Source organism: Chiloscyllium plagiosum, chromosome 10, assembly GCF_004010195.1.
Source record: "Chiloscyllium plagiosum isolate BGI_BamShark_2017 chromosome 10, ASM401019v2, whole genome shotgun sequence".
Classification (NCBI taxonomy): domain Eukaryota; kingdom Metazoa; phylum Chordata; class Chondrichthyes; order Orectolobiformes; family Hemiscylliidae; genus Chiloscyllium; species Chiloscyllium plagiosum.
The window spans coordinates 82,813,670-82,832,287 of NC_057719.1; the positions used below are offsets into that span (position 1 = coordinate 82,813,670).

Sequence of the window (18,618 nt, forward strand, 5' to 3'; positions counted from 1 at the left end):
GTGAGTTCATGGAATGCCCTGCCAGTAGCAGTGGTGGACTCTCCCTCATTATGGGCATTTAAGCGGGCATTGGATAGGCATATGGAGGATAGTGGGCTAGTGTAGGTTAGGTGGGCTTGGATCGGTGCAACATCGAGGGCCGAAGGGCCTGTACTGCGCTGTATTCTTCTATGTTCTATGTTCTCTATATTGAGGATCCAGGAAAAATGAGGATCCCATACTAATGAGGATCCCTTAATATTGAGAATCCCGTACTGATAATGGTCCCTCAATATTGAGGATACCATACTGATGATGATCTCTCAATACTGAGGATTCAGTAAAGATGAGGATCCCATACTAATGAGGATCTCTTAATATTAAGAATCCCGTACTGATGATGATCTCTCAATACTGAGGATCCAGTGAAGATGAAGATCCCATATGAATGAGGATCCCCTAATATTGAGAATCCCATATGAATGAGGATCCCTCAATATTGAGGGTCCCATACTGATGATGATCTCTCAATTTTGCGGATTCCATACTGATGAGGATCCCTCAGTAGTTCCCATGATGATGATGATCTCTATAACTTGAGGATCTTATATTGATCAGAATCCCTCGATATTGGGAGCCCCACGTTGATGGGATTCCCTGAATTCAAGTTCCTGTCCTCGTGCTGAAATGTGACTGATGAGGGATTTGTACTGATAAGGACTCCTCAATATTGAGACTGCTCAACTGAAAACTCTTTAATGTGACTGGGAGACCGCAGTTCATCCATGAATGGAGCGAGCTACAGTTAAGCCCTTATCATGATGGGAATAATCTGGTAATAAGAATGGTTCAATGTTGAATCTTTTATCAATCTGTTAGTTTCTTCTGATTTTGTTTTTGTAATTTTCTTTGCGTTTGTCCTATTTAGTTTACCCAATGGATACGGCATCTAATGTAACCTCATCCGAGAAGCTGCACTCTCACCCATTGACTATAACTGAAAAAGATTCCAGGGTCAACCAACGGCGAACTTTGCCCTTAGTCCCCAGTAAAGTGGATGGCCCAGTATTGTCGCTGGCGAAGGATAGCCCTCAGGGAAAGAGCATCAAACAAAAATCCTACATGAACCCAACCACCAGTTCGATGGCCAAAATGTCACGCAGCGTTTCAATGGGGGACAGCCTGAACTTCACTGAGAGTGGCGAGGATCAGTCAATCACTGAAAAGTGTGTGAGTGGGCAGTGTTTGGAAATGTCACCCAGGACTTCACCTGTGGTGACTGTGGATGTCGTGAACGAAATCTCTCACAAGCAGGATATGACCAAACAGAACTGGAAGGAGACCGCCAGCTCCAAGCCAGTCTTGCAGCCATCAGCAGGTTTGACAGTTTCTTCTGCCAATAGCTCTCAGGCTAAATTGAGCCTCGGCACTCGGGCGAACCTGTTCCTCGATCTTCCCAAGCCACTGCCGGACAGACCCTCATTGACTTCCTTCTCGCCTTCGGTCAAGGTGAAGTCTTGCTGTGAGACTGAACCCTTCAAGTCGCCTGTTTCAGCCAATGGAGGAACAAAATGGAGGCATTCCTGTGGCGATGGCCACAGGGACAGCCAAGAGAAAAAGGGCGATACTGTTTCCATGCTCAGAGAGGAGACCCCTGCTCTACTGGAACACCAGACACAAGGACAGTGCCACCAGGAATCACAGATAGGGACGGCTCTTCTATCTCCTTGTCAGCAAGTGTCTTCTGCCTGGCCTCGTGCTAACTCTGAGTTCAGAGGTACCAGACTTGTTACCGAAGCCTTGGACTATTTACCCAACATTCCAGTATCAAATGTCCAAACGGTAACTGTTTCTACACCAGCAACACTTCCTTCTGTCTTTCCCAAGACTACGGCGAAGGGACCAGGTATGAATTTTACATGATGCCACGTCTTCATTTGATCAATGGCTATTGCAGACCAGGCTTTACATTCCTGGCCTTGGACTGGTATACATTATCCTTTGTCTTTCCATTATTAGAAAAAGAACAAGAAGGCATAGATTTAAAGTGACGTGCAGACAAAGCAAAAGCTGTTGTGAGAAAAAAAATACTTTCACACAGCGAGTAGTTAGGGTCTGGAATGCACTGTCTGGAAATCAAGTGGAGGCAGCTTCAACTGAGGCATTCAAGAGGACATTGGATGATTTGGATAGAAGTAAGGTGCGGGGCTATGAGGGATGGCAGGAGGTGGGGAGTGGAACCTGTGCAGGCACAATGGGCCGAAGGGTCTCATTTTGCCCCATACCAATTCTGTGATTCTGACTTTGTCATCTTGTAACTCTGTTCAGCTAGTGGAAAAGTTGTGCATTCTTTAATCTCTCACCCTGTGTCACTGGACGCAGGTAGTTTTCTAAGAACAGTTCCTGCCCGACTCTCCCTCCCTTCAAACCTGCCCCTGCTCCCCCAGTAGAGGAAACATTTGGTTTCAAGTGCAGAACTCACCTTGAGTGGCACTCAGGGCTGAAACCGGATCCTCTCATTGAGGTACCATTCCCCACCATGCTACCTGTAATGTATATACATGCTATATCAGTCACACCAAGTATGAAGCTGTGTGGGTCCTTTATTAGGACTAACTAAGGTTTTGAAATTTATAGGAGTCACTGAAGTGTTCCCTTCTCTCTCTGGACATTGACTATTTGCTGGGTTTTATACTCTTTTACCATTTTAGAGAATTTTGAGAATTGAAAATGCCCAGGACCCAGTGAATAATGGTATGAAACTGTTTAGGAGGAAGATGGTCATGGTTGTTGAGGTCAGTCATCTCAGCTCCAGGACATCTCTACAAGAGTTCCTCAGGGTAGTATCCTAGGTCCAACCATCTTCAGCTGCTTCATCAATGACCTTCCCCTCATCATAAGGTCAGAATTGGGGATGTTCGCCAACGATTGCACAATATTCAGCACCATTCATGACTCCTCAGATACTGAAGCAGTCCCTGTTGAAATACAACAAAATCTGGACAATATCCAGGCTTGAGCTGACAAGTGGTAAGTAACATTAGCACCACACAAATGCCAGACAATAACCATCTCCAATAAGAGGCAGTATAATCACCGCCCCTTGACATTCAATGGTATTATCATCTCTGAACCTACCATTATCAATGCCCTGGAGGTTACCATTGACCAGAAACTCAACTGGACTTGCCGCATAAACATAATGGCTACAAAAGCACGTAAGAGGCCAGGAATATTGCAGCAAGTAACTCATATCCTGACTCTCCAAAGCCTGTCCACCATCTACAAGACAAAGTCAGGAATGTAATGGAATACTCCCCACTTGCCTGGATGGGTGCAGCTCCAATAACACTGAAGAAGCTTGACACCATCCAGGACAAAGCAGCCCGCTTAATTGGCACCACATTCACAAGCATCCACCCCCTCCACCACCGATGTGTTCTCTCTGCTGCCGAAATTCACCCAAGATCCTCAGACAGCACCTTCCAAACCCATGACCACTTCCATTTGGAAGGATAAGGGCAGCAAATAAATGGGAACACTACCACCTTCAAATTCCACTCCTAGCCACTCAATACCATTCTGACTTGGATATATATTGCCATTCCTTCACTGTCGCTGATTGATACCTTGGAATTCCTTCCTAATGCATTGTGGGTCAACCCGCAGCACATGGACTGCAGTGGTTCAAGAAGGCAGGTCACCATCACCTTCTCAAGGGCAACTAGGGAGGAGCAAATGCCCTATGTCCATATCCTATTAGTGAATTTTTTAAGAAAAGAGACAGAGTAGAAGAAACAGGTACCTTGGAAAACTTGCATTGTTAATATATATTGATAGTTAACTTTAATTCTCTTCGTATTTTCTTTTTTCGATAGGTCCTTCTGTCAGTGTTCAGAGCTGTAAACTCCTGGCAAGGGAGCTGCAGAGCTGCTTCGAGAGAGCCCTGACTCTTTACCGGACAGTGAGTGTTGCTAGCATCATTAACAGTGTCAAACATGGATCTGGGTGGGGGCGGGGGGGGGAGTCAGTTGCACATGAAGCCATCAAAAAACAAAACCTTACTGAGCAAGTTCCATCCGTGGCTTACGAAGGAGGTTCAGCGGTAGCATTAGGTTAAAGTAAGAGGCTCATAAAGTTGTAAAGAATAGAAGTAAGCCTGAGGATCGGGAGTATTTTGGAAATCACCGAAGGTCAACAAGTTAATGAAAGGGAAAAAAGAAATAGAATGTGAGTAGATTTATGAATTTAGAAACAGATTGTTAGAACTATATAAAAAGGAGAGGATCAGGATACATGATCACAGGGAATTAAGAAATCCAAAGACATTGACTAAATATTTGAGTCTGTCGTCACAGTAGTTTATTATTAATTTATTTATTTATATAATAATGATTATTATTTATTTTCTCTATTATTATTTCTGTAATTACTTCCCATCCTCGGGCGGTACAGTGGTTATCACTGCTCCCTCACAACGCCAGAGACCTGGGTTCAAATCCTGCCTCGTGCAACTGTCTGTGTGGAGTTTGCACATTCTCCCTGTGTCTGCATGGGTTTGCTCCGGTTTCCTCCCACAGTCTAAAGATGTGCAGGTCAGGTGAATTGGCCATGCTAAATTGCCTGTAGTGATGGGGGAATGGGTCTGGGTGGGTTGCTCTTCGGCGGGTTGGTGTGGACTTGTTGGGCCGAAGGGCCTGTTTCCACAGTATAAGTAATCTAATCTAATCTGTTTTTCAGGTCGCTGATAACAAGGTCTCGTCAGACGAGAACAACCAAATGACTGCCATTCTCTCAGAGACATTTTCTTTTGTAAGGAAAGAATTGGACTGTCTCCAACATCCAGGACGACAGCCTGGCTCACCCCCCCAGGGGCCAGGCCAGGCGGCCTGTGCCTCTTGCCCGGTGGGTAGCCCCCCAGCGAAGGGCGACTCCTTAGAGGATGAAAAGACCCTGGCCTTACTTGAGCAGTATTCCGAACGTTTACTCCAGGCTGTGGAGCGAAGGATGGATCATAAGCAGCCTGGAGGAAAGGGCAGTGCGGGACTGTGAATATTATGACGCCCAATGTAATCGTGGGGCTTGCACACTCACCTACTGCCCCCCTGCACTGAGAACCATTTTAAAAAGAAACCCATTCTTCTCACTGGGCCGGGAGAAATGAAAATCGTACAACACTATCGAGTTGACCTCAACTCACCTCATATTTAACCTGGGATGGGTTAAGTTTGATTGTGTAATTGACTGTGAGATACCTTTGTTAACCCCGAATTTTCCTCCGCCTGTAATTGAAGGCTGTAAGGTCAAGTCAAAGGGGATCATGCCATTTTACTGTTCAGGGTGGCCACCTCCGCTTCTGAAGTGGTCAGTGGAAGCGTCGTCTGTTGAACCTGGAGAGCGACAGGCAGGGATATTGGCTGGGCAGCGTGGGAGTGCTGGTGAACCACGGGACGGGAACGTGGAGCGGAGCGGTGGGGTGCACAAGCTCCTCGGGACGACAGACGTACGGCGGAAACAAACGTGTCATTTCTTTGGCCCGGTAGATGGTACTGCAGGAAGGTAGAAGCCATGTCGCCGCCATTCAGGGTTCGCCTCCCAAACCTTGTTGTAGGGTCCTCTCACTCAGTACCTTGTGTCCTCTATATTTCCTCTTACTCTTTGGCTCCCTGTCACTTCCCTTCTCCAACCGGATGTGGCGCGGGCTCCTCCAGTTAGGGTCTGAATCTGTCCGGTACAGTGACCATGAGCTGTTTCTGAAACTAAACCCCTGCAATGGAGCAATACAGATAGTGACATTTTTGGAACTGAGCCTTAGGGACAAAGGGTTGAAATGCTGTCGGTCCCTTTAAGGGAGTGAAGGTGGTGTTACAGCCCACTTTGCACTATGCATATCCATCACAATGTGCGATACTGTGTGCGTTCCCCATTGATTGGACCACAAATTCCTCCATTTTCCTCTGTTTGGGAAACTGGAGGGAGATAACATTTAGGAATATTGTCTTACAAAACAAAATGTGTTTACTTTGAGGAGAGTGTGAGGGTGGGGAAGATACAGCTATGACAAATGAGAAACGATGTCCTCCCACTGAGTAAGGAGCTGCGGAGCCCCTTTTTGCTGTTTGTCCTGTATGAGTGAACAGTCCTCTCCCCCTCGATGGATCCCCACTGCCTGCCCCCAACATGCTCCACCTCAGTCAGAACGCCCTCCTCAGAAATGCTCAACCTTTCCCTCAGACTCTCCCTCAGCCATTCCCCCACCCCACCCTCATTCTGATTCACCTTTCTTCTTTATTCCCTCATCAGTTCTGGCCATCCCTAATTGCCCAGGGGGCAGTTAAGAGTCAACCGCATTGCTGTGGGCCTGGAGTCACACATAGGCCAGACTAGGTAAGGACGACAGATTTCCTTCCCTGAAGGGCATTAGTGAACCAGATGGTTTTTATTCCCTCCTGACAATCAGAAGTGATTTTGTGATCATCATTAGACTCTTATTCCCAGACTTCTATTGAATTCACATTCCACCATCTGCCATGGCAGGAATCAGATCCGGGTCCCCAGATATCACCCCAGTCTCTGGATTGATAGTCTAGTGATAATAGCACTAGGCCTTCACCTACCTTCACAGATATACGTTTCTGTACAGGACAAGAAAGTTGAGCAGTGTGAGGCAGAAGGGAGGTTTAATGCCACATTGGATAAAGCAGCAGAATGGAAACCCATTGGTGTTGTGTCGTGGTGGACGTGTGTTGGCTTCCTGGAATAAGGTCACTGCAAACCCCGTAACACTGTTTGAATCAGTTCTTTCAGGGTGGATGTAATTGTTAAGCCAGTGCTGACTGCCAAACGCAGACTGTATTCAAGACAACATTCATTCAGCTGGTTCCATATGTCAATGAAACCACACCCAAGGAAAGTCAGAACCCCCCACATGTTGTGAGAATTCTCCAGTGTCTGAGTTGACATTCCAAACTTTGTACAATAACACTGGACGGGAATTTACACACGCACACGCGCACACACACACTGGACAGGAACTCTATCTCTCACACACACACACTGGACAGGGACACACACTCGCGCGCGCACACACGCTGGACAAGAACTCACACACACACACACACCCGCGCGCACACACACGACAGGAACTCTATCTCTCACACACACACACACACTGGACAGGAACACACACACACACACACATACTGGACAGGAACTCTATCTCTCACACACACACTGGACAGGAACACACACTCGCGCGCGCACACGCTGGACAAGAACTCTCTCACACACACACACACACACACTCACTGGACAGAATCACACACTGGACAGGAATGAACTCACACACACACACACTGGATAGAATCACACACTAGACAGGAACTCTCTTTCTCACACACACACAGGACAGAAACTCACACACTGGACAGGAACTCTGTCTCTCTCTCACACATACACACACACAGGACAGGACAGAAAGTCACACTGGACAGGAACTCTGTCTCACACACACACACAGACACAGGACAGGAATTCTCTCACACACTGGACAGGAAATCCCACACAATGAACAGGGTTTCTTACACTCACTGGATGGAACTCACAAACAATGGGCACAAATTCAAATACTAGACATAAACTCATAAACACCGGGCTGGAACTGGAATTCAAGATAGGAATTCACAAATTCAGGCCATTGAAAACTTTGAAAACTTTTACCAAACATTGATAATTATCCAAAACTTGGGTAGGAATCCTGTAACTGAAGTATTCTGAGGGTCCCCCACTATCTCTTATGTCCAAGTGTCCCTTATGTTTTGTTTCCCCGTTGCAGTTCATCACCGTGGATATTGGGGATAGTGAAATCCTATTTGTGAGACCTATCCTGATGCTTAGCCGAGTATTCCATATTACACAAGAAGCAGCCATGCTTCATACCAATACATCACACCAATGAAGTGGAGAGCATTAGAAAGTTGAATGCTGTTTGGGAAAGCGTTTCCTCCAGCCACTGGCTGTTCTGCTCAGACACTAGGTTTAGGTCTGGACGGTGGGGACCTTTCATTCAGTGAGTGAGTAGAACTGTCTGCTAAGGGTGTTAGACTATCGTCATTTCTCACTTGTGCATCATTGACTGGAGTTTCAAAAGGGAAATGAGACACCCGTTCTCTTTTTTTTTTGGTAGGAGAGAAGTCTTTTTTAAAACGACTTTTTCAAGTTTTTTGCAGAATATGGAGACTTTGTACAGAAGGCCACGATTAGCAATTGCATGCTCTCACATCCGTGACAAATAGCCTTACTCTACTTCTGTTCACTGGATGGGTCCCATAGCGTGGTGATGAGCCAGAGATTTCGGGAAGTGGGCAGGTTTTGAGTCCTGATCTCAGAGCGCAGCCGGGCAAGGGTGAACTGGGCTGAGAACATGCGATTGGCCTTGGGTTTCCCTGAGCAGGGGAGGTGGAGGACAGACGCCAAAGAGTGGTGTTGCATGCTGACCATTTAGGTAGGATCATGTTCAGCTGTGCGGCCTATACCCTCTCCCGTGTGGGAATTGTCCCCACTCCTCTCCCCCTCAACCCCTTCCCCGTCCAGCACCACCATCCAGTGCCACAAACACAAGGACACAACAGAAGGTAGGCGTGGGGTCAGCTTACTGTGAGAGGCTTGTGAAATGCAAGTCTGATCCGACCTCCAGGAGGAGGGAGGGTGGCTGGTTTACTCCCCGAGTTGCTGGCAACGTGGGCACATTCTGCCAGTAGAGTTGGCGTATCCTTCCTCTGGTGTAGGGAGTAAGGCCAACCTCTCTCAGAGCCAGCTTCCAGCCTTCAGGATCCGCTGCCATCATGGGGGTTTGTTTGTACGTTTTTCTAACAACGCCCCCGCGCCCCCGTTCAAAGACGTGACTTTGGTTTGCTAGGGACCGTCCAAATTTTTATGATTATTTTAAATGTGAAGAACGAAAAAGATTTCTACCTGCAAACGCGACAAGGGTATTGGGACATTGGGGTCTAGTATGTGCATGAAGGTTCTTTGAATAGTGCATTGTGATGATGCAGATCAGTGGTGCATGCTGAAGGTCACTTTGGAAACTTTTTAAACTCTTTTCAAACCATTGTCAGTGAAGATTAATTCCAATGTATTTTATAATGGAAGTACAGTCTTCATCCTCTAATGGGCTATGAAACTAATTTTTAAGCTGGTCGCTGTGAACATTTCTCTTCTCCCTGTGTGATGTAAGTGACTGTTTTTATCTGTTTTTTGCCATAGTGTTTGTACAATATGTTGGTCGCATCTTAAATATTTGCAATAAAAGCCCCAATGTTTGGGAGAGAAATCTTGGAGACCGCTCCTGTCAAAGTGAATGAAACAGTGGTGGGATCTTCGTGGATGAGTGCTGTTTCTGTTTGATGATAACGCCAAGATCTGCATCTTGAGCCACACCTAACGCAGATCATATGGGATCATGTTCTGTGCAAGTTGGATGCCATGTTCCCTACACTCTCACAGTAGCATCAGTTCAGAAGTGTGTCATTGATGATATGGACCGGACCAGACTCCCTCGATATATATTACGAAGGTAGCTTAGACCCGAACTTTTTCGTGTTTTTAAAGGTAAATGTCAGATGAGATTCAATTGATCAAAATAATCAGCGTAACACAGAACATAATTTATTCCAACGCAATAGTTAAAATACAACAAAAGGAAGAAGAACTTGGGATAACTTAACTCTATTGGAAAACTTAACAGAATAATAGATGCAGTTACTATTACTGATTAACTGTTCCAACGTAGCAACATCCCATAAACACACCCTTGGCAAAAGGCAAATTCAGAAAACAGATTTTGCCTCACATGCATTCTAGGAGCACAGGAAGAGAAACCCCCAGCTTTTGGCTGTAATCAAAGAGAGGGGGATATTGCTTCCACTTCTTCAAGCCCACAACATCAACTGCTGAAGGCTAACCCTAAAATCCTGGGTTCTGTGGGTGGGAGTCAGAGAGTCAGAGAGATGTACAGCATGGAAACATCCTTCAGTCCAACTGGTCCGTGCTGACCAGATATCCTAACCCAATCTAGTTCCATTTGCCAGCATTTGGCCCATATCCCTCTAAACCCTTCCTATTCAGATACCCATCCAGATGCCTTTTAAATGCTGTAATTGTACCAGCCTCCACCACTTCCTCTGGCAGCTCATTCCACACACGCACCACCCTCTGTGTGAAAACATTGCCCCTTAGGTCCATTTTCAACCTTTCCCCTCTTACCCTAAACCTATGCCCTCTAGTTCTGGACTCCACTACCCCAGGGAAAGACCTTGTCTATTTACCCTATTCATGCCCCTCATGATTTTATAAACATCTATAAGGTCACCCCTCAGTCTCCAATGCTCCAGGGAAAACAGCCTCAGCCTGTTCAGCCTCTCCCTATATCTCAAATCTTCCAACCCTGGCAACATCCTTGTAAATCTTTTCTGAACCCTTTCAAGTTTCACAATGTCCTTCCTGTAGGAGGGAGACCAGAATTGCATGCAATATTCCAACAACGGTCTAACCAGTGTCCTGTACAGCTCCCAACTCCTGCACTCAATGCCCTGACCAATTAAAGAAAGCACACCAAACGTCGTCTTCATTATCCTATCTACCTGCAACTCCACTCAATGAACTATGACTCTGCACTTCAAGGCCTCTTTGTTCAGTAGCACTCCCCAGGACCTTACCATTAAGTGTATAAGTCTTGCCCTGATTTGCCTTTCCAAACCGCAACACCTCACATTTATCGAAATTAAACTCCATCTGCCACTCCTTGGCCCATTGACCCATTTGATCAAGATCCCATTGTACTCTGAGGTAACCTTCTTTGCAAGAGGGTTAGCAGGTCACCCACCCTGCTGTGCTGCCAACTCACTCACTCTGGACACCTCCCCATCTACACCAGTACTAACAGCTATGCCACCCAATTCCATCTCCCACTACACCTCCAAATTTGGTGTCATCTGCAAACTTATTAACTATACCTCTTATGCTCACATCCAAATCATTTATATAAATGATGAAAAGTAGTGGACCCAGTACCGATCCTTGTGGCATTCCACTGATCACAGGCCTCCAGTCAGAAAAACAACCCTCCACCACCACCCTCTGTCTTCTACCTACGAGCCAGTTCTGAATCCAAATCCAAATTCTCCTTGTATTCCATGAGATCTAACCTTGCTAACCAATCTCCCATGGGGAACCTCGTCGAACGCGTTACTGAAGTTCACATAGATCATGTCCACAGCTCAGCCCTTTTAATCCTCTTTGTTACTTCTTCAAAAAACTCAGTCAAGTTAGTGAGACCTGATTTCCCACATACAAAGCCACGTTGACTATCCCTAATCAGTCCTTGCCTTTGCAAATACATGTAAATCCTGTCCCTCAGGTTTCCCTCCAACAATTTGCCACCACCTTGACCACACCCATTCAGGCTGCTTCTATTGTTACAACTTTCCAAACAAAAATACCCAAGTCTTCACAAGGTGTTTATCTTCTCATAGACTCATCAGTACTGGCACCCCGATCTCTCTCTGAAGGAAACCAGGACAAAACACACCTCTTAAAGCTACAGCATCATCACATTGGCTGTGACAAGATTTGAGGTGGACCTAAGGACAGGGAAGTTGCTACTTAACTGCAAGTCTTACGGATGAATCATACATTTTGTGTAGGCTTTGATGAGTTCCATTGAGTTTGATGGAAGATTTCTTTCTGAGATGGCCTAGTGAGTTGCTCACTGTATCTCACCATGCCCACCTCTTTAGCAACCTGCCTGGCCCTCTCCCCGCTCATCCGATTTGAGTCCCATCTTCTCACCTCAACTTACCATGGAATGGATTACTATCCTTGGCGCCGACGCCATCTTTAAAAGGCCACGTCACGCCCAGACAAGCTCTTGTCAGTCTGAGCTGCTTTGCACGGTTCCTGATACTTTCCCCAGACATGGCAGAGAGGTGAATGTTGGTTCCCTGCTTTGACAGCAGGGCCCTCAAGATCCTGTTGGATGAGATGGTACAGACATGTGACATCCTCTTTTCCCATGACCAGCAGTGGAGGCCATTACACCAGACCATGCCAGCTTGGTCTACGGCTGCCCTCCAGGTCAGGGCGGTCTCAGCTGTCTGCAGCAATGCCCAGGAACGTAGGAAGAAGGTCAATGTCCTCCACAATCCACCACCATCTTCTCAATTACACCTCACTCTCACTCGATCTCTGAACCCAATACCCACCAAGGCTCATGCTCTACCGTGCTCACCATTGCTTGCACTGTTGCCCCACACTCATGGTCACCCACCCTGCTAACCCTCTTGCCTGTCTTCTGTGCTGCCAGCTCACTCACTCTGGACACCTCCCCACCCATTTCAGCACTAACAGCTGTGCCACCCACTTCCATCTCCCATCATTCCTGCCACTCTCTCATTCCGGGAGGGAAAACAGCCCCCAGTGGTTGTTGGCCAAGGTGGCTGATGGGCTCCTTTACATTTGGCTCCTCATCCTTTACACAACATGGGAACAAAGAGGCGGAATAGGCCATTTGGCCCATTGAGCCTGTTCCACTACTCAATGATACTCTATCGCAACGATTAGAGTGGTGCTAGAAAAGTGCAGCAGGTCAGGAAGCATCCGAGGAGCAGGAAAAATAGATGGTTCGGGCAAAAGCCCTTCATCAGGAAAGACCTGATGAAGGGCTTTTGCCTGAAACGTCTACTTTTCCTGCTCCTCGGATGCTGCCTGACCTGCTGTGCTTTTCCAGCATCACTCTGATCTTGACTGTAATCTCCAGCATTTGCAGTGCCCACTTCTGCCTCTATCTCAATGCCATATTCCCAGTTTCTCCCCATACTACTTGACACCACCAAAATCCAAAAACGTATCCCTCTCTTTCTTGAGCATGACGTCAGAAGTCACACCAAACGAGGTTATAGTCCAACAGGTTTATTTGAAATCACAAGCTTAAGGCGAGTTGCCCCCTTGGTGCGGGAGGTGACATCTCAAATAAACCTGTTGGATGACAACCTGGTGTCATGTGACTTCTGACTTTGTCCACCCCCAGTCCAACAACGGCCCCTCCACATCATTCCTTGAGTATATTCAGCGATTGAGCTTCCACAAACCTTCCAGCAATTTCTGTTTTTGCACCTATCCATCATGTTCGGTGTTACTGTATTGCGCATTGTGGGCTCCAAGCATCAAATGAACAATTGGGTGATATAATGGTGGAGGTAATGAGTGAAAATTGCCACAGTTTATTTACTGGTGGTGGGAAAAGGAAATTGGCTGTGAAAGATAACGTTTCCAGATAGAACGAGAGAATAAGACACCCAGATCCTTTTCTGTATCCACACTTCTCAATTTATCCCCACTGAAATAATACTCTCCCTCTCTAATTTTACATCAGAATGAACAGGACATTTATCCCCATTCAATAAAGTACGGAGCTGAAAATAGCACAGCAGGTCAGGCAGCACGTGAGGAGCAGCAGAGTTGGCTTTTCAAGCAGGACCCTTCATCAGGAATGTTGGGGGGGTGGGGGGGGGGGGAGGGGATGGGGAATAAATAGGGGGTGAGGTGGTGGGGCTAAGGGAAAGGTGGCTGGGAAGGTGATAGGTGGGGCCCACCAATCCACTCCACGCTTCCCACTGACCTATCACAATCACCTCCTACCTGCACCCGCCTATCGCCATCCCAGGTACCTTTCCCCCAGCCCCACCCCATTTCCCCCCCCCATTTATATCTCAGCCCTCTCTTCCCCCACCACATCCCTTTTACATGAACTGGACAGCGGTTATTGTGAATACAGGAGCGGCCGAAGCACAAAATAGAATTAGGTGTTATTGTCAGGTGTGCTTAAGCACATGGATACAGGAGCGCGGTGAAAAGTTTGCAATGTCACCATTCTCGGCGCCATCTTAGGTACAAGGCACCTAGGTACAAAATTTGAGGTAAAAAGTAGAAAAATATGTAAGTTAAAAATTCAACATTGCGGTCCTTCTCAGTATAAAAATAGCAAACAACAAATAGAGGTAAAAGTTTCAAATTACAGACCTTCTTTGGCTATGAACCTGCACTCGCTCCATACTGGGTCTTGTATTAGGAATTGTGGAAGACAGCGATGAGATGACGAGTCTCATTCTGATAGACTTCCCAGGGAGGTTCAGAAAGCCAGCGTTGAAATTAAAAACAAGTCTGGTCGACAGTGGGTCGCGTGTGTATGTATGCCTGGCAGTTGGCCAGAAAATATAAGAAACCGAGGCAATGAGTTACAAACTCATGAATGGAAAGTAACAGCTTACAGGCTCAGTGAAGATAGGAGGTACAAGCAGGGATTGAGGCGGGCTGCCAATAAAAGAAGCAGAAAATATATTGGGACAGGACACTGAGAATGCAAGATTGAGGGCAGAACGAGAGGATGCAAGGGGTGCTGTGAGAGAATTATTTTGACAAAGATGGGTGGCATGGTGGCCCAGTGGTTAGCACTGCTGCTGCCTCACAGCGTTAGGGACCTGGGTTCAATCCCAAGCTCAGGCGACTGTCTGTGTGGAGTTTGCACATTCTCCCTGAGTCTGTGTGGGTTTGCTCCGGTTTCCTCCCACAATCCAAAGGTGTGCAGGTTAGGGTAAACTGGCCACACTAAATTGCCCCATTGCATTCAGGGATGTGCAGGTTGGGTGGGTTAGGTAAAAACAATGACTGCAGATGCTGGAAACCAGATTCTGGATTAGTGGTGCTGGAAGAGCACAGCAGTTCAGGCAGCATCCAAGGAGCTTCGAATCGACGTTTCGGGCAAAAGCCCTTCATCAGATGAAGGGCTTTTGCCCGAAACGTTGATTTCGAAGCTCCTTGGATGCTGCCTGAATTGCTGTGCTCTTCCAGCACCACTAATCCAGGTTGGGTGGGTTAGCCATAGGAAACGCAGGGTGACAGGGATAGGGGGTGGGTCTGGGTGGGATGCCTTTCGGAGGGTCAGTGTGGACTCGATGGGCTGAGTGGCCTGCTGTAGGGATTCCACGGAAGAAGAGGCATTGCCTGCCCTGAGACGCGGCCTCATACAGCCAAATAAAAAAAACACCTGTGGAAAATGAGTCAGCAAGAACCAATGATATTCGCAGTTCCTGCCTGTAGGATTAGTGACCTTGATACGTGCTGGGAGACCAAGTGTGAGATTGGTTTCCCTGGTAACTTCAGGCCTTGTTGAGACAGCATGTTTGTAAGACGCCCCTCCTCTATCTTGTGCAACAAAGCAAAGCTATGTGCAGTCACTAAAGCCATGGCAAAAAACAGGGGAGGAAAGTCTGACAACCATGGAATTAATGAGGTGTTCACAATCCCACAGACTCCTGTCACCAGCTGAGGTTAGGGCTTTGAGGGAAGCACTGGGTCTGACGATACATCCGAATTCCGATTCTCTTCCCAGTCTTGAACTGAGAAATGTCCGAGCACCTCGTGTGCTTGTAGTAAGACGTAGGTTTAAGGTGAGAGGGGAAAGAGTTAAAAAGGGACCTGAGGGGCAACTTTCTAACGCAGAGGGTGGTACGTGTATGGAATGAGCTGCCAGAGGAGGTTGTAAAGGCTGGTACAATTACGACACCGGCACAGGTACATGGACAGGAAAGGTATAAAGGGGTATGGACCAAATGCAGGCAAGTGGGACTAGTTCAGTTGAGGAAACCTGGAAAAGTTGGGCCGAAGGGTCTGTTTCCACGCTGCATGAGCGTTGCCATGCTATGTAAGCATTGTCCCTATCAGGTTTTGCTTGTTACTGGTTCCCTGGTGATGGAAATATTGACTAAAAGCGGGGAAATCACGTTGGAGTTGTACAGAACTGGTTGGTGAAACCACAGTTAGACCAGTTCTGGTCACCACATTACAGGAAGGATGTGGTCACACTAGAGGGGGTGCAGAGGAGATTCGCTAGAATGCTGTCGAGGATGGAAAATTTAAGTTATGCGGAAAGGTTGGATATTTTCTTTGAAGCAGGGAAGACTGAAGAGGGGATCCGACTGAGGTGTACAAGGTTATAAGAGGGGGCGTGGACAGAGTGGATATGGAGCAGCTGTTCCCCATGAACACAGGTTTGAGGTGAGGGGTGGGAGATTTTGGGGAGCAAGTGAGGGTGAACCTTGTTACCCAGACGGTAGTGACGGTCTGCACTACCTGGGAGGGTGGCAGAGACAAATTGCTACACATCCTTTGAAAGGTGGATGAGTACTTGGCACATCAGAGTGTTCAAGGCTTTTGGCCAAGTGCTGGTAAATGGGATGAGATTTAGATTTTGACTTTATTGTCACAGGTACTCAAGTACAGGGTACAGGACTACAGTGAAAAGTGTCCAATCTCACCACAAATGGTGCCATCTTAGGTAACAAGTACCTCGGTACAAAAACTAAGCAGAATAATAAAGAAACAAATTAAACAGTTCTGCACTACAGTCTTCTTAGTATGTAAGAGAAAAAAATAAAGAATTACAGGTATCCCCTGCTATCGAAAGTAGAGCGTTCCCGGGAAACCTTTCGCAAGCCGGAAATGGTGTAAAGCGAAGATGCATGGTTCACATGGGAAAAATTTTGCTGTTTTCGTAAAAGCGAAAGTAAGTTGTAAAGTCAAATCTTACTGTCATTTCTTAAGGCGAAAGTGAGGACTGCAGATGCTGGAGATTAGAGTCGAGAGTGTGGGAAAAGCACAGCAGGTCAGGCAGCATCCGAGGAGCAGGAGAATCGATGTTTTGGGCAAAAGCCCGATTCATCAGGAATGGTCTTTTCTTAAACCCTGGGTCTGCAGACCCTCCAAACTGGGCTTTCCCCAAGAGGGATCGCTCTCCCTTTGCGCTGGGCTGAGACCTGCCTGTGCTCGCCAGCCGCCATCCTGGCTCCAGCCATTGCCATGCTCCATTGCTGGACTAGGCGTCTCGCTGTGGAAGCCCGCTGACCACGACTGGCAGCCTCATGGCCGACCGTCTCCATGGCTGAGCTCCAAAGACCAAGGAACCAAAAGAAAGGAGTAAAGAATGATGAGAAGGAAGTAAAGAAGGAAAAGCGATTGGAGTGAACGAGCTCTGGTGAGGAGCCGTACTCTGCCGCCATCTTGGATCAATCTTGGTTTAGGTCGAAAGTCAGGTGTTTCTCACGTGGTGGTGCAGACTCGATGGGCCGATGGGCCTCTTCTGCACTGTTTGATTCTATGATTTTAAACAGATCCTGTTAGTTGCCTGCTCCCTATAGACCCAAGATATTGTGACCAAGCGCCAGGTCAGGAAATGGAGGTAAGAGGGCACTCAGGCCTAGCAAATATGGATTTCTACCAAGTATTAGTCAGCGTTGAACAGCTCCCCCACTGAATTGAGGGGGAAAAAAAAAAGTCACGGGGGCATTAATATAAATTGCAGGCAGGGAGAAAAGCTGGAGGAGAAAAATAACTGATCGTCTGACCGGCCGACCGTGAATGGGTTGGCTGTCTGGTTGGCATGGCGCTGAGGTTCACATGGGAAAAATTTTGCTGTTTTCGTAAAAGCATTCCTGAAGAAGGGCTTATGCCCGAAACGTCGATTCTCCTGTTCCCTGGATGCTGCCTGACCTGCTGCGCTTTTCCAGCAACACATTTCCATCCCCCACTGAATGTCCTGTGTATTTGCAGAAAGGCTGCCTCTGAAAGATCTGGTTGGAGGAGGGAGAGGACCCAGGTGGGGATGTCTCTGGTGACTCCCAAAGTTTCACGAGCCTCTTACTGATCGGGGTCCAGCCATCAGTGGGTACAACAGTAAAGCCTGTGAATGTGGGATGAGGTGATTCCTGGGAATGAGGTCTGTAATAACTTGTTTGGGAATGCTAACATACCAACTCATCATAAAATCCCTACAGTGTGGAAGCAGGCCATTTGGCCCATTGAGTCCACACCAAGATCATCCCATCCAGACCCACCCCTGCACACTATGGCCAATTCACCTGACCTGCACATCTTTGGACTGTGGGAGGAAACCGGAGGACCCGGAGGAAACCCACGCAGACACGGGGAGGGTGGTGCAAACTCCCACACAGTCGCCTGAGGCTGGAATCGAACCAGGGTCCCTGGCGCAGTGAGCTACCCTAACGCAGTCTCCAATGACATTGCTACACGTTGACGATGCTGCTGCTCCTTAGTTTGCTCAGAACCTCAGCGCCATGCCAACCAGACAGCCAACCCATTCACGGTCGGCCGGTCAGACGATCAGTTATTTTTCTCCTCCAGCTTTTCTCCCCGCCTGCAATTTATATTAATGCCCCCGTGACGTTTTTTTTCCCCCCTCAATAAAAGTCATGAATTTCTGGAGACTCCAGGGCCATCTGACATCCCTCGTCTGGAAGGGACATGTGGAGGGATATCAGGACAGGGGGCACCTCCTCCTGCAGCTAATCAGGATCCAGTTAATTACAGAATCACACAACTGTTAAGGTGCAGAAGGAGGCCATTCAGTCCATCGTCCTGCACTAATTCTGGTACCTAGTGCCAATTGCCTGCCATTTCCCCATTGTGATAAAGTGTGCAGATGAATCAGACCTGCCTTGATCTTTTAAATGTTCAAATTTATTGGATTTTAATCTTTGTTTTCAGATACCAGTGAAAACATTCGCC

General features: G+C 47.2%; 2 protein-coding genes across 3 annotated transcripts in view; both read left to right on the plus strand.

The window, feature by feature from the left end:
• mapkbp1 (mitogen-activated protein kinase binding protein 1) overlaps positions 1-7,034 on the plus strand; it is a 167,211-nt gene extending 160,177 nt beyond the window's left edge. Inside the window, exons 28-30 of the mRNA XM_043698499.1 lie at positions 908-1,885; positions 3,858-3,943; positions 4,720-7,034. Coding sequence (XP_043554434.1) covers positions 908-1,885; positions 3,858-3,943; positions 4,720-5,031 — 1,376 coding nt within the window. The 3' untranslated portion in view covers positions 5,032-7,034. The remainder of the gene's footprint in view (positions 1-907; positions 1,886-3,857; positions 3,944-4,719) is intronic.
• Positions 7,035-15,920: 8,886 nt separating this feature from the next.
• The window catches only part of ivd (isovaleryl-CoA dehydrogenase), a 112,888-nt gene continuing 110,190 nt past the window's right edge, over positions 15,921-18,618 (plus strand). For both annotated transcript variants that reach the window (XM_043698211.1, XM_043698214.1), the window contains exon 1: positions 15,921-15,967. In XM_043698211.1, coding sequence (XP_043554146.1) covers positions 15,958-15,967 — 10 coding nt within the window. In that variant the 5' untranslated portion in view covers positions 15,921-15,957. The remainder of the gene's footprint in view (positions 15,968-18,618) is intronic.